Source organism: Daktulosphaira vitifoliae, unplaced genomic scaffold, assembly GCF_025091365.1.
Source record: "Daktulosphaira vitifoliae isolate Bord-2020 unplaced genomic scaffold, ASM2509136v1 Scaffold_1, whole genome shotgun sequence".
NCBI lineage: Eukaryota > Metazoa > Arthropoda > Insecta > Hemiptera > Phylloxeridae > Daktulosphaira > Daktulosphaira vitifoliae.
Genome location: NW_026099572.1, coordinates 23,322,150 through 23,337,288, shown reverse-complemented (window position 1 = coordinate 23,337,288; position 15,139 = coordinate 23,322,150). Strand labels below are relative to the sequence as shown.

The 15,139-nt window shown below is 30.1% G+C and overlaps 3 protein-coding genes and 1 long non-coding RNA gene across 12 annotated transcripts in view; 1 reads left to right on the top strand and 3 right to left on the bottom strand.

The window, feature by feature from the left end:
* The window catches only part of LOC126896181 (uncharacterized), a 70,586-nt gene extending 69,156 nt beyond the window's left edge, over nucleotides 1-1,430 (top strand). Inside the window, exon 3 of the long non-coding RNA XR_007701794.1 lies at nucleotides 1,222-1,430. This is a non-coding gene — a long non-coding RNA (uncharacterized LOC126896181). The remainder of the gene's footprint in view (nucleotides 1-1,221) is intronic.
* The window catches only part of LOC126896160 (uncharacterized), a 60,389-nt gene extending 57,700 nt beyond the window's left edge, over nucleotides 1-2,689 (bottom strand). For all 9 annotated transcript variants that reach the window (XM_050668674.1, XM_050668675.1, XM_050668681.1 and 6 more), the window contains exons 1-2: nucleotides 2,582-2,689; nucleotides 2,376-2,466 (exon numbers count right to left, since the gene is read on the bottom strand). In XM_050668674.1, coding sequence (XP_050524631.1) covers nucleotides 2,376-2,445 — 70 coding nt within the window. In that variant the 5' untranslated portion in view covers nucleotides 2,446-2,466; nucleotides 2,582-2,689. The remainder of the gene's footprint in view (nucleotides 1-2,375; nucleotides 2,467-2,581) is intronic.
* A 6,457-nt stretch (nucleotides 2,690-9,146) lies between these two features.
* Nucleotides 9,147-11,640, bottom strand: LOC126908562 (zinc finger MYM-type protein 1-like). Its single transcript, XM_050690782.1, has 4 exons — nucleotides 11,136-11,640; nucleotides 10,825-11,007; nucleotides 10,058-10,396; nucleotides 9,147-9,361 (listed from the first exon to the last, which is right to left on the bottom strand). Exons 1-4 carry the CDS (start codon nucleotides 11,638-11,640, stop codon nucleotides 9,147-9,149), a joined length of 1,242 nt encoding a protein of 413 aa, XP_050546739.1.
* An 88-nt stretch (nucleotides 11,641-11,728) lies between these two features.
* On the bottom strand, nucleotides 11,729-14,678 carry LOC126908493 (uncharacterized). The gene is made up of 4 exons (XM_050690662.1): nucleotides 14,162-14,678; nucleotides 13,983-14,084; nucleotides 13,792-13,887; nucleotides 11,729-12,191 (listed from the first exon to the last, which is right to left on the bottom strand). Exons 1-4 carry the CDS (start codon nucleotides 14,359-14,361, stop codon nucleotides 11,729-11,731), a joined length of 861 nt encoding a protein of 286 aa, XP_050546619.1. The 5' UTR covers nucleotides 14,362-14,678.
* Between the last annotated feature and the right edge of the window lie 461 nt (nucleotides 14,679-15,139).

The window sequence follows — 15,139 nt, the reverse complement described above, 5'->3', positions numbered from 1 at the left end:
AATTATGGGTTTTGTATTTTATTTTAATAGAAGTTGATGTTGCTTTTGCAATTATCCATCAATTTTTTAAAATTAAACACTATCTACAGATTTGCATCGAAGCGTTTCTTATGATAGTGATTTTAATCACTGTCAGATTAAATCTAGACTGAACCCAACTATGCAATGTCTCCACTATGCCGCGACCCCACTGTGCTACCGTTTTTTTTATACTACATGTGTATATGGATGTATTTTATAAGTTGTCAAGTTAAACTTGTTAGTTATTATTTAATTATTTATTAATTTTAGGTATTTTTTAATGTATTTATTAAGACTTGTATTATATTGGTACATAAAACATTCAAATATTATCAACTTAAAATATGAATTTTAAATTATAAAATACAAGCTGAAATTCTCGTAATAATTTAATTAGGTATTTAGGTAATAATAATATAAAATATGTTTTATAATATAAATTATAATTTATTACTTTTTAAGACTTCTTCTTCTTTTGAATCTGGAAAGCATTATATAAAAACTTTTTAAAATGAAATTTGTTATACATTTATTTTTTATTTTTTAGATAATGTTTATCGATAATAAGAGTGTGTGAAAAGTCTCGTATACTATACTATTCACACACTCTTATAGAATACTAACAAAAAGAACTACAGATATTTTTCTGATGATACAGCTTCCCTTCTATACATGTGTATATGTATGTATTTAATATGAAGGTAGTCAAGAAAAATTAAGTCATTTTTAGGCTATTTATTAATTCTATCGGGAACTAGATATTACAGTTGTGGTAACAAAATCTTAGTTGGGTCAACAGTAACTTTTCCGATAATAATTTAGTTCAACTAGATTTTTTTCTAGGTACAAAGATGTAATAAACAATTTTAACACGTTTATATTAGTTTCACTTGTATGTTGTGTGTTTTTTGTAACTTTCCACGCGCACGTGTCTACGGCCTTGAGACTAGACGGTCGTAACGCATTCACCCCACACCACGCCACGCTCACCATACGACGGCACCACTATTCCTGTATAATTTTTAGCTTCGATGCGAAGCTGAGAATTTATTGGTTTTACTAAGATGTGTTTATTTTTTTATTTTATTTTATTTTTTTATTTTATTTTATTTTTTTATTTTATTTTATTTTTTTTTTGTGTCTATTAACACTTTTTTTCAGCTCTCACCGAACCGATTTTTTTCAATGATACGTCAAAAGATCACAAAACGTATCTAGTCGAAGACATTACCCTTAAAAATTGAAAAAAATTCCCTCGTTCCCCGTAAATGGGGGAAACCTCCAAAAAAATTACAAATTTAAAAATCGCTAATTTTCGAAATTTTTTCAATTTTTTTTACTTAAAATTGCCATAACTTTTTTAAAAAAAACTAAATCAATATACCTTTTTTTTTATAGATGCATGAGGTCTTTACCTATCATATGGTGTATTTTTTTTATAAATCTGACACTTAACCTGCCCACAGGAGGGGATTTAAAATGACAACTTTTTTACAAAAAATTAACTTTTTCAACTTAACTTTTGAAAGTGTTCCGGAAGGTCTGATATTTTTATATATATCTTAAATTAAAGCTAATGTAATGCACTTTATTATGAAAAAAAAATTTTGACCTCTGGACTTGTCTTCATGGCGAAAATGGCTACCAAATGCTATTTTCGTGTGAAAATTCTCGATTTTATTTTTTTTATGTTATATTTAACTTTATAATGCTATAACTTATTGAAAAGTGTATGGATCCACACAATTTTTTTATGAGAAATAATATTTTTTAATTAACCCTTTTTTCATTCGACATACTTTATCTTAATCGAGATATTAATAAGGAAACAGCAGATAATGTAGCTTTTGGAATAAAACACCNCAGCAGATCAAGTAGCTTTTGGAATAAAACACCAATTTTTTTAAAATTAAACACTATCTAAAGATTTGCATCGAAGCGTTTATTTTTGATAGTGATTTTAATCACTGTCAGATATCATTATACATGATACATCTATGCCACGTCACCACTGTGCCGCGACCCACTGTGCTGGGTTTAAGAGTAGTAGTAGTAAGACATAGTTGTGAATTTATAAATACACTAACTAGCAATACAGAAATTATATCTATTGATAGTAATAATAGCCAAGAAACACTCAGTGACTGTAACAGCGATGTGTTAAAAAACTAAAAAGTGAAAAATAAATATAGTTTAAAAATAAATTAAACTGAAAAATTTCAGAATTATGTTATAAATTATAATATAATTATATAAGTTTATTTTAATTTGAGAGAGAAAATAAATAAAAATATAATTATAGTATAAAATTTGCAACCACCATCTGTTAATTAAATTGTTTAAATATATTTTACCATCGGAGTCATAGCTGGAAATTTCATTTACAACACAAAAAAATAACAGAGCCAAAAACCAAATTGACATATTTCTTTTTATTATATTTATCTAAAATAAATAAACTAACTATAATAATCATTTAATATTTTGTAAAATAAAAAACATTTTATGCATCTACTCAACCTTTTCGTAATATTTATGTTCAATGAAATATTGTACTTACTCGAAAAGAAGATTTTTTCTATAATGATAAAAATTCGAAAATTAAAAGCATTAAATACATGAATATATTATTTGCCATTTAAAATAACTAGTATGTGTTGTTTTCATTAATGGTGATACCATTATCAATAAATCAATTTTATAGTTAGAAAATATCAGAATTAATTCCTTCAAAATATGTTTTCGATTTACTTTTCTCTAAATTTATTTTATTAACATCAAAATTACGTCATAGAAATTCATATATATTTGTAAAATTTATCTGATATGACGTTGAATTAAAATTTTTTAATTTAATATTATTTAAAAACCAATTATTATACGTATTGTTTGTTATTTCATATAACAAATATTTGTTTATAATTTTACATTATTTTAATAATAAACCAGTTTATACAAAATTAGCCGAAAAATATTCAAAATGTATATTTTTTACAACTACTACAAAAAGATAAACTAGAAAAATTGGCATTGTTAATAGGAACGGGTTTTAGGTATGAAAAATTGACAGTGTCAAATACAAATATTTTGATTACACAAATATTATGTTTACTACATGTAGTAATGTAAAATTTTAACTATTTAACTACGTTAATCACAAAAGTATTATCATTTACAAATATTCAATCTTATATTAAACAAGCCTTTTTATAATAGACACTACTTAAACTATACATTTTACGCTATACTCTAACAAAAATTAATCGGAGGCTTAAGGGTCACGGCTTTCCTGGACCCTTTTAATACGGGTTGTAAATATACTATTTTTTTTTTATATATATATAAAAATTATATATAATTTAGAGAGATTCTTAGATAAATATGAATATATATGTTTTAAATTAAATTAAAAGATTCACCAAAACAAAATTCACTTTAAAATTTTTAAGTGTCATTTAGTTTTAAAGAAAAATATTCGAAGTCCAAATTAATTAAAAAAAAAAACAACTAAGTCCCGGAGAGTGAAAAATCTTGAGTAGAGTGTCTTAGATTTTGTGTATTTTAAAATCGTCGAAAGAACTGGTTTAGACGGGGGGAAATGGCTTTTTATAGTCTGAAGGGGGTAGCTCAGCGATCCCTAGCGTGATTCTGGAAGCTGAGGCTTTGTATTCTAATTAATTAATTATAATGAGGGTCCTGCGTTGTAGGCGTTACTTAGTAATCTCTACAATAATTAGATTTTATCCCATAATTAAAGGGTTATTTTGTATTTTAAATAAGAGAACCCTGTTTTAGTGATCTTGTATAATCATAATATGTGACATACATGTACAAATGATAACATAATATTATATGTTAATATTATAAGAAATAATATAATATTACAGGCGCTTGTTACAAAAAGAAAAAGACACATAAAACAAAAGACTGACTATCTTATGACAATGAATTGTACACGGAGATCATCGATTTGCCGTGCTGGATGGGCAAAAGGGTGAGTAAAACAAGACGCCTGGAGATCAGCTGTCACATGATATAATGTAACCAACGATGTTTGTAACAACTGGTCTATTAAATCTTTGTTAAAGGCATTCTGTACCAAACACTACTTACCAGTGGTATAAGAATTCATTGTACTGGGACTTCGCATTTTTAGTGTGTTTGAATAATTATAAATGTATGGTACAGAACGCCTTTAGAAGGATCTAGTTGACCAGTTGTTATAAAGATCATTGATTATATTATTTCGTGGGACAGCTGATCACCAGCATCTTGCTTTATTCACCCCCTTGCCCACCCATCACGGCAAATCGATGACCTCCGTGTCGGTTTTCATCCGTGTACAGTTCATTGTCGTAAGTCAGTCAGTCAGTTGTTTTTTATGTGTCATCTTTTTTCTGTTGCAAGCGCCTTCGCTTGAACAGTAAATTATTCGGCCATTGTACGGCATAGTTTTTTATTTCTTGTTTATTGCACCCTTGTGCTCAAAGTTTACGTGCCCTTGCACGCCACTAGTGATTGGGCTCTGACCATCACTAAATATCTTCATTGCCGTAGTCGCTTTTTTGCGGTCTGTTCTCATCTGCCATTACGTATCTAGATTTACACTCTGACTCGTCATACTCAGATGTTCGATACCATTACCACAAGATCTCATACAGTCCACTCATCATCATCAACAGCTTGATAGTCTTTTCAAAGACAAGAAGCGATCACCGACGCTACCATTATTTCTTTATTAATTGTAATTTATTACATTTTCGTCAATAATGATCTACATTTCATAATGTTCTACTGTTTGTTACATAATATCTTACTCATTATTTATTACCTTATGTTTAACACGTTACTATTGCATATTCTTTATTATTTCCTGTTTCTTTTTTATAATTAATATATGTTTCTTTATACAAAATTACATCGGTATATTGTAAAACATTTAAAAAGTATAAATATATATCTTATTGTGTCAGTTGATATACATGTCATGATATGTGATTTATTAATTAAATTCTTAAATAGTACATTGTAAAAGTAATGATACACTGTTGTGCGACACGAAATACTCGGACGACCAATCGCCGAGTGAAATCACGTCTAAAGATTCCTTTAGATAAAATTAAAAGAAAGCGTTTTTAATGGACTGTAATTTTTTTATCTAATTTAATATGTACTCTCTAATACAGTAACAAAATTGGTTTATCTTAAATCTATTGTTAGTACTTACATTTAAAAACTAATATACTAAAATACAACAACATAAATTTTTAGTAATTAATATTTTGACAAACAGAAAATGTATAGTCTGACCTTGCTTTCTGTACCCAAAAGAAGATAGTGAATGTGTCAAGTAAAGCAGTTGAGCCCGACGCAATCAACAGAGTGAATTGAACACATAAAACCGTCAAAGAAAACAAAACCAACAAAATAACGCACTAGAGTCCGTGATACACAAAACCACTCTATGCATGCCGATACGCGAATGAATCTTCGCGACCACCGCCACACACTACCCTAANCCGATACGCGAATGAACCTTCGCGACCACCGCCACACACTACCCTAACAAGTAAACCAGTTGTGACAGGTCGCGCTCTTGTTGAAGAGAATAAAAAACCGGCGCTCACCCACCAAACTGTTTCGTCACGACCGAACATACTCCCGCCGTTTGAAAGCTTTGCTTTCAAAATTCCACTGGAGTGACTTTCTCGGTCAGAACATTTTTTTTTAAACAATAAAAAAATATCTTTACAATTAAAACAAAAAAAAACCTTAAACCTATTTTTAAAACCTTATCCCTTTGATATTAAGTAAAATAAATTAATACATATTAATAAAATTATTTATCAATCATAACTTCATATACTTAATGAGAAAATTATTAAAAAAAAATGAAACAAAATTTAAGCTAAAATCAACAATGAAAAAAATTTATAAAATTAATGCAAATAATAAGTAGCGCCGTCTAATGCTTATGGGAAGAAGGAAAGGAAAGAGATAATTAAAAGATTGGTTTTGTACCGAGTTATACGACGCGATTGACTACTGTGCGTCGTTTTCGTTTACGCCTGTCTCGCGCTAAATTTTCTAATTGTCTTTCAATATTTTGTTCTCTGTCCGTAATTATCATACTATATGAACTGTGATCAAATAAATTCTTTTTTCCGTGTCGTAACACCGACCGCTCCGTTGATTCATCTAACATATTCTTACGAAATAATGAGTTAACGCAATGTTTTCTTGTTCTGCGTCGCGGAACAGTGATATCACCGGTTGACATCTGGCTAAACTTTTCCTCGGTTGTGGGTGCTATATTTACAGACGGTTCTTCAACAATAAAAAATGTTCTTGTTAAGTCTTCAATCGCTAGTTCCGATTTAAATGACGACTCAGATGACTCTTTCAACGAACCGAAAATAACCCAACCCAAATGGGTACTCATGGCCGAAGGCAAACCCGGACTATGTATTATATCCACTGTTTGTGGTAATAAAAGTGGATACAAATCACTACCGATCAACATATCAACTGATAACGGATCATCAAACCGTGGATCAGCTAAGGTTAAATGCTTATAACGCTCTCGTACCGTATTAGGTAATTTAGCATGAGGCATAAGTTTAGTTATTTGTGGTAATACTAAAATTTTCGATGCTATGAAACTCGGTTCTTGCGCTACTAAAGGAACGAAAGTACAGGTTGCTTCCCCTAGTGATTGAGCGACTGGTTGTTGAGCTAAACCAACAACCTCTCTGCACCCTTTAAATATTTTCAAACCGAGTTTATTTGCGCAATCTGAGGTGATCGCAGACACCTGAGAACCGCTATCGAGCAACACGCGTACAGCATGTGGTTCTCCCGCCGTATCACTTATGCGAATTACCGCTGTGCCGAGTACGTTGGTCCCTGAGCGAGCCAAACCTGAAAACACTTGAGAAGTATCGGCTACTTGGTCTGACGTTGATGATGAACTTGTCTCTTCTTCCCCGCCTCTAACATCGTCAACCTGAGAAGAATTACCTTTTTCTTCATGTAGCAATATATTATGTTTTCCAAAGCAATGTTTACAATTGTATTCACTGGCACATGAACTGGCCGTATGCCCGCTCCTAAGGCAAATAAAACATAATCCGTTATTTATAACAAACTTTTTTCTCTCCGAAACCGTTTTCCTCTTGAAAGTGTAACACCGATAAATAGAATGTTCTTGGTGGCAACATACACATTTATTAGATCTGTGTGACGCCACGGACACTGCATAAGACGCTTGAGTAGTAATGTTGGACTGGCCCCTTTTTCCCGTGACCTTGACTGCGGTTTCAGTTGTATTATCAATAGTACCGATATTTTCCAAAATATGAACTCTTTGTGACACGAAGTCCAAAAGATTTTCTAAAGTAGGTGCATTAGATTGTAAAATGCTCGCCTCAAATAATCTCCTTGTCTCTATATCCAAAGCTCGAGAACCAATATAAAATAGAATAAAACCACTAACATCTTCAATGCCAAGTTTTTTGATAGCCGTTATATTTTCACGGAATATATTAATAAATAATGACAGCGATGAAACAGATTCATTTTTAATAGGACTAAAACCGAATATTTTATCTAAATGCTTTGTAGCTAGTAATCTTTTATTTTCATAGCGGGCCTTCAATGCGTCCCAGGCTATTGTGTAATTGTCTGCCGTTAATGGCACCGATTTTATTATTGTTAACGGTGGACCCGATAGACATGACGTCAGTAAATGAAAACGCATAATAACAGCTATATCCTTATTGTTATGAACTAAATCTTCGTATGTGTCTCGAAATGAACACCACTCAGTAATATTTCCATCAAATTTCGGCAAGTCAAATTTAGGAAACGAGACCGCATGAACGGCTCGAGTAGGTGTTTCGTTTTTTATAATTTCTTGATTAATATAAGAAACTGGCTTTAGTGTTTGTAACATACACTTAATGTTCCCACACATATCTTCAAATTCATCTGCGACTAGCGCGTCGATCGTCTCAAATTCGTTTACGCGATCTATATCAACAAGAGCATTCAATATGGCTCCCTGTTGTTCCTCGAACTCATTAATATATTTTTCGATTGTGTCTGCCCGTGAACAAAATGACGGTTGTTTCGACACGTCTGTACGCGCTTCGAGGGATAACGCAAACACGTTACGTACCGTGCGTACTGCACTGTCACGAGCGGCTCGCGCACGCACTAACACCCGAGATAGCTCCGGTACTACCTTTATGTTTTTACTGCGCGGCATCTTCAATTATTCGTTTTGTGTGCAGAAACAAGATAAAAATAGGATTTAAGCAGCAAAATAGGCACTTACAATAAAAAAAACCCTATAAGCTAAGCAATTAAAACAAATTCTAAAAATTACATTAAAGATTAAAATAATAAATTTATAAAAAATCCGTCCCGAATGGACCAAAATGTGCGACACGAAATACTCGGACGACCAATCGCCGAGTGAAATCACGTCTAAAGATTCCTTTAGATAAAATTAAAAGAAAGCGTTTTTAATGGACTGTAATTTTTTTATCTAATTTAATATGTACTCTCTAATACAGTAACAAAATTGGTTTATCTTAAATCTATTGTTAGTACTTACATTTAAAAACTAATATACTAAAATACAACAACATAAATTTTTAGTAATTAATATTTTGACAAACAGAAAATGTATAGTCTGACCTTGCTTTCTGTACCCAAAAGAAGATAGTGAATGTGTCAAGTAAAGCAGTTGAGCCCGACGCAATCAACAGAGTGAATTGAACACATAAAACCGTCAAAGAAAACAAAACCAACAAAATAACGCACTAGAGTCCGTGATACACAAAACCACTCTATGCATGCCGATACGCGAATGAATCTTCGCGACCACCGCCACACACTACCCTAACAAGTAAACCAGTTGTGACAGGTCGCGCTCTTGTTGAAGAGAATAAAAAACCGGCGCTCACCCACCAAACTGTTTCGTCACGACCGAACAACTGTATACATCATAACATAACGCAACAGAAATATTTATACAACGCCAGTATAAACTAAAGTCATAGTACTAGCATCTGATAGCTGCCTAGCCCGTACTGTCATAGTATTGATTGTTATCTTGTTTATGTACTGAGACAGTACTGACTGTAAGTATTGGCTGCCGCTGTAACGTCATAGTTGATCGAATTCCGGCGGAGAACTGACGCTACTAAACCTCCAGTACTAGTTTGCCCTGGCTCGCCGGACTTGTGCCAAGCGTTAGCCGAATACCGACACAATATTAATGCTACAAAATCGTCATTACTGAAAAATTTCAATATATTAGCAAGATTAGCAGCTATTATAATGAATATTAACTTAAAAACAAATAACTTTTTAAGTTCAGTCAATATCTGTTGAATTCATGAAAATAATATTGTACAAATGTCAATTGAAAAATAAGTGATATTATGATTATGTTGTATACTATAGTATATTTTTTTAATTATAATCTCTCTTAAATACATTTAAATCGAATATAATTATAATTAAACAAGGCAACATAAAAAAAAGGTAATACGCTAGTATCGAACCAACTAATTCCAAAATACATCGTCTACTATAATTTTATGTATAATCAGGGCCGCATTAAGGAATTTTGCCGCCCCCCAAAAAGTGTTGGGTTGGGTTTTTTAGTTGAGCAAAAAAAAAAAAGTCTTCAAAGCAATTTCCCTTGTTTACATTAGACATCAATTGGACCATGGGTGGGGGGTACAATCCCCATAGACCCCCATAAATGTGCCACTGACGCCCTAACCATTATTTTAAATCATAAATTTCTTTTAAGAGTAAAAAATGGGCCATTTGATAATTTATAATTGAATTTTTTTCAAGTTAGGAATATTAATAATAAAACAATTATTTATAAATATCATTTATTAACATAACAACAGTTAATCAATAAGCAAGAAAAACAATTATAATTTTTTTCTACTCTTAATACACGAAAATTTTTCAATTACCTCATCATAATTTATTTTAGATGTCAATTCACCTTCAATTGACAATAAAGCTAAATTATTAAGTCGATCCTCAGACGTACTAGATCTTAGATACGATTTAATTCTTTTTAAAGTTGAAAAAGATCTCTCCGTTGAACAATTGCTTATGGGAGTACATAGCAACATTCTCAAAGCTATATCAATATAAGGATAAATGCTTTGTAAGTTTTTCTGTCTGATAAACATACAAATCTCTTGAATCGTTTTCGTAATACCATCAGAAAGACTTTTTAAATGTCCTCTCAAATGTAAACATTTATTCACAAATAAAGGTTCTAAATCAATTTCAAATTCTTTTTGAGGTTTCGTAGCATTTTTAAATATTTCAGGTACTGAAATATTTGTTAACTTCAAAAAAAATTTATAGTTATCAAGAAGAAGATCATATGATTCTTTTCTTTTTTTNTATCAAGAAGAAGATCATATGATTCTTTTCTTTTTTTAAGTTCAGCTTTAATTTTGTCTAACATGACAAAATAAGTGTCAACTTTAAAAGATTCTGATTTTGTAAAGGTAACATTTTCAGCTGATCCTTCATCAAGGCATGTTTTTCTCTTTTTTAAACGTTTTTGATCATTTTTGAATTGTTTTACATTAATTTTTTCAATTGCTTGAGATTTTAAGTGTTCGTAAGCCTCGTCAGATCTAAAATCTGTTACATAAGTAATTAATGAGTTATAAAGTTCTACCACAACACCTAAATCAACATTCACACACTGCAGCTTTTTACTAACAGCATTAAACCTCTGTAAAATATTACCCCAAAATATTGATAAAAATCCTATTTCTAAAGTGTCTAGTTTTTTTTTTATGCATTTAGTCTCAAACCGAGTATTAGGCTTTTCATTTGCATCGCATTCAATTATATTTAAGGCATTCATAATTGAACTCCAATTTTCATTTAAAGATTTACAAGCATCTTCTCTAGCTGACCACCTGGTACCTGAAAGAGATTTCACAGTGGATTTAAGAATTTCCCACCGGTGTGTTGAAGCAGAAAAGAAATTATATATAATTTGAAGTAAATTAAAAAATTTGACTGCTTCAATACACAGCTCACAGAGTTCATACCGACCAAGTTTAAAGAGTGTGCTGCACATGGAACAAATTTTGCCATGGGATTTACTGCTTTTATTCTTGTTTGCAGTCCAGAATATGCACCTGCCATATTACTGGCATTATCATATGATTGACCTCTAAGGTTTGCAATATTCAGTTTATAAGATTTCAATATTGTAAATATAGCATCTGCTATATTTTCAGCTTTATGTCCAATATAATCTAGAAAACAAATAAAACGCTCAACAGGACTTCCATCACTATTAACATAACGAATACATAATGATAATTGATCAATGTGTGATATGTCAGGAGTTGAATCAACACTAATTGAAAAATAATGAGCATCATTTATTTCTTGAATAATTGTTGACAAAACTTTTTCAGCCATAATTTTTATTATCTCTTCATATATATTACAAGATAAATAAGATGTAAAACCTCTGCCAGGATTTCCATACTGTTTGAGATGTTCAGCCATAAAAGGGTAAAATTCAGATAATAACTCAATAGCCATTAAAATGTTGCCATTGTTTTTGAAACCTAATTTTGATGTATCACCTCGAAGTGCTAATCCTCTTGATGCTAACTTTTTTACTACTGCCTCAACTCTTTTCAAAATTTGAATCCAATAAAGTCGTTCTCTCTCGACCACTATCAATGCGATTAAGAGTCACCCCGCGTAGTTTCATTTTCAAAATATTAGACCGATGAGTTGATGAATTTAAATGTTCTTGTATTTTTTCATCTGCTTTTTTCCAAAGAGAAAATCCAGTCGAACCAAATGAAGATTTACAGGAAAATAAAAGACATGGATAGCAAAAGAGAACTCCTTTAGTCTCAGAATACGCTAAAAATTCTCTGCGAAATTTCTCTCCATTTTTTAAAGTTCCTTGAAAATAACTAATTTTACAAGACCTGTTGATTGTTTTTTTTATTCCTTTTACCGTTCTAAGAAAGCTTCTCTTAGATTTAGAAAAATTAATTATTGATAAATCTTGAGTAAAACCATGAAAGCATACATAATTAATTAAATCTTCATTAATAGACCAAAGAGCTGGATCAGAACTAAAACAAAATAAAAATGAAAACTTAATAAATAGTCGATGTTAACAACCATGCTTCAAAAATTATCATTCTAAATTTCGATGATGCATTATTCAGAAACAAATGTAAACTTAATTATTTATAAGTAATATTATTAATAGTTTTATGAGCGTTTTTTTTATAAGTTAAAATATTATAATTAAATGTTGTCAAGTTTTACAAAACATTAATTTAAAATTAAAATTATTATAGAGTAAAAAGTATTTAAATTAAAAATTTTTAACTTGACGTTGAACGGCGTCAAACAGCGTCTTATTAAAAAATTATTGGAAGTCACCAATCGGTGTCATAGAAAAAAAGACATTATTCTGGTCAGCACCAGGCGCGTAGCTAAAATATTTTTACTGGGTAGGCCTGGGCCAATGTGTATATAAAATAGATCCTCAGCGAACGTGTTAGTACAACTACCAACTACCTTCATTTAAGCTATTTTTATTTTATATTCCAAACGGAACGAGAAATGTATTGATTTTATAATGATTTTTTTGTAATTTTAAAATTTATTATAATTCTTAAAATATTTTTTGAAATAAGGACTTAGTTAAGTTAAAATTATTTTGGATTTAGTCCTCACGCATTTGGGTTAATATTTTTTTTTTTACTAAAATTACTAGAAAACATGACATAATGTATCTTTTTTTCGTTTTGTTATAATCATCAAGAAAGATAAACAACACCATAGTTGTATATTTAGCTTGATGGTAATGTCAAAAATGATTTTATTCTATTTTCAATCTCATTATTGTATTGTAACATTATTTATTGAATATTTATGATCTCATCAATTAAAAAAAAGTCGATTTATTTTAAATGTATTTCACATATTACNAACATTATTTATTGAATCTTTATGATCTCATCAATTAAAAAAAAGTCGATTTATTTTAAATGTATTTCACATATTATTCTAACAAAATGTAAGATTTATACGGAAATAAAACTTCCTGCTTATTACATTAGACCTAAAAAATGTATTTTTTTTTTAATGAATTATTAAAAAAGTTCGAGTTGCTCCATTTTTTTCGATACCTCAGAAAAAAACTATTTTTTGATCGAAATTTTTCCATTTATTTCCGAAATGTTTAGGCATTTTGACCTCTACTACCAAGTTACACAAATTTACGACTAGCAAGCACTAAAAAATATTTTTCTTCAAAAAAAATTTGAGGAACTTATTTTTTAACTTACTAAAGATATTAAGGGGTCTGCTTGCGACTTGTTTTTTAGCCCAAAAACATGCTTTACGGGAAAAACTCACGCCTTGCCAAGTGGCCAATAGTTTAATAAAAAAAAAGCCAAAAATTGCCTATATTTTGCCCCTTAATAAATAGGCACGAGGAGGTCCTTAAGCCAAGATGCTGTTGAAAAATGAAACATCGATAATATTTTGGGTCATCTTAATATTCATTTACTGAGATCGTTATATAATAATTTTTTATTAATATATCAAAAATAATATATCTAGATAGAAGAAAAAAATAAATGTGAATGTAAAATGTTAAACATATTTTAGACTTCTGAGATTGAGCTTAAAGTATTCTATTTGATTTGAACGCCTTACCTTGGAATAATAGAAGACGTATTTAATAATTCCGAATATTCAATTAATTGATTTTCATTTTCCATGGTTTCAAAAGTACAATGTAGAGGATGTTCACTAAAAAATTATAAAATTCTTTATTTTAAAAAACTGAATTAACTCACATCAGATAACATATGCTTAAAGCATTCTTTTTGATTTGTACGCCTTACCTTGGTGTAATAGAAGACGTATTTATTAATTGTTTTTCCGAATTTTTAATTATTTGATTTTCATTTGCTAGGGCTTCAAGAGGACTCTGAAGATTAGGCTCACTAAACAAAATATAAAATTTTTAATTTATATAAAACTGAAATAACGTACAAAAGTTAACATATGATTTTTAAATTACTTTTTATCACTCGACTCATTTGAAATCTGTTCAGCTGTAGTCTCTATTTCATTTGGCGAATTGGAGATTGATGGTCGTTGATTACCAAAAAATGAAGTTAATTTTGCGGTTTGAGAAATGACTTTTTGTTCTTTTTCTAATTTTAATTTAGCAACTTTTTTATAAGCACTTCCACTTAAACGTTTTCTGCCATCACTCATTTTAATACGTTAATAAATAATAAAATATACAAATAAAAAAAAACACCTCAACACATTAAGTCGGTCACTTGTAGTCGAGTACTATACACAATGAGCTGTCTGTACACAACACATTATTAGTGTGACATTATTAGATAATAATTTTGTGAAAAATGAGACAAATTATTGTGTTTTAACTTTCTTAGTATTCCAATAATAATCGACTATCAACGGCTGACGACATCCACAAAACCAGTTTAAGGAAGAAAATATCAATACTTTGTTAAAATTAGATAGATACATGAATCAAATAAATTGCCGCCTACTTTATTTATAGTGCTGTTGATTATAAATATTACTATGTATAATCAATACTATTATCTAACTACTAACTGTAGTCTATATTGTTATACAGCTTTGATATATCTTCTTTTACATTTATATATTTGTACACGTTTTAAGTTGGAAAATAATAAAGTAATATTTTTTTTTAGAAATAGATATTTTTGTTTCATAAAAATAAATTGTTCTGTTTGAAAAAATTTTAAATTAAATAAAAATAATTAATTTTTAAAAATTGTATACCTATTAAGATTTTTGCCGCCCGGGGCAAATGCCCCCAATGCCCCCCCCCTAAATGCGGGCCTGCCCATTCATCAATTCATTTTTGTCCCATTACACTGAATAACAGTCTGAAACAAATGTTCAGTACCTTTCTTATCAACTTAGTTGGTATCAATATATTAATGCCGGATAATAACAACCATCAACTATTGTCTATTTACATTGCTCCTTCATC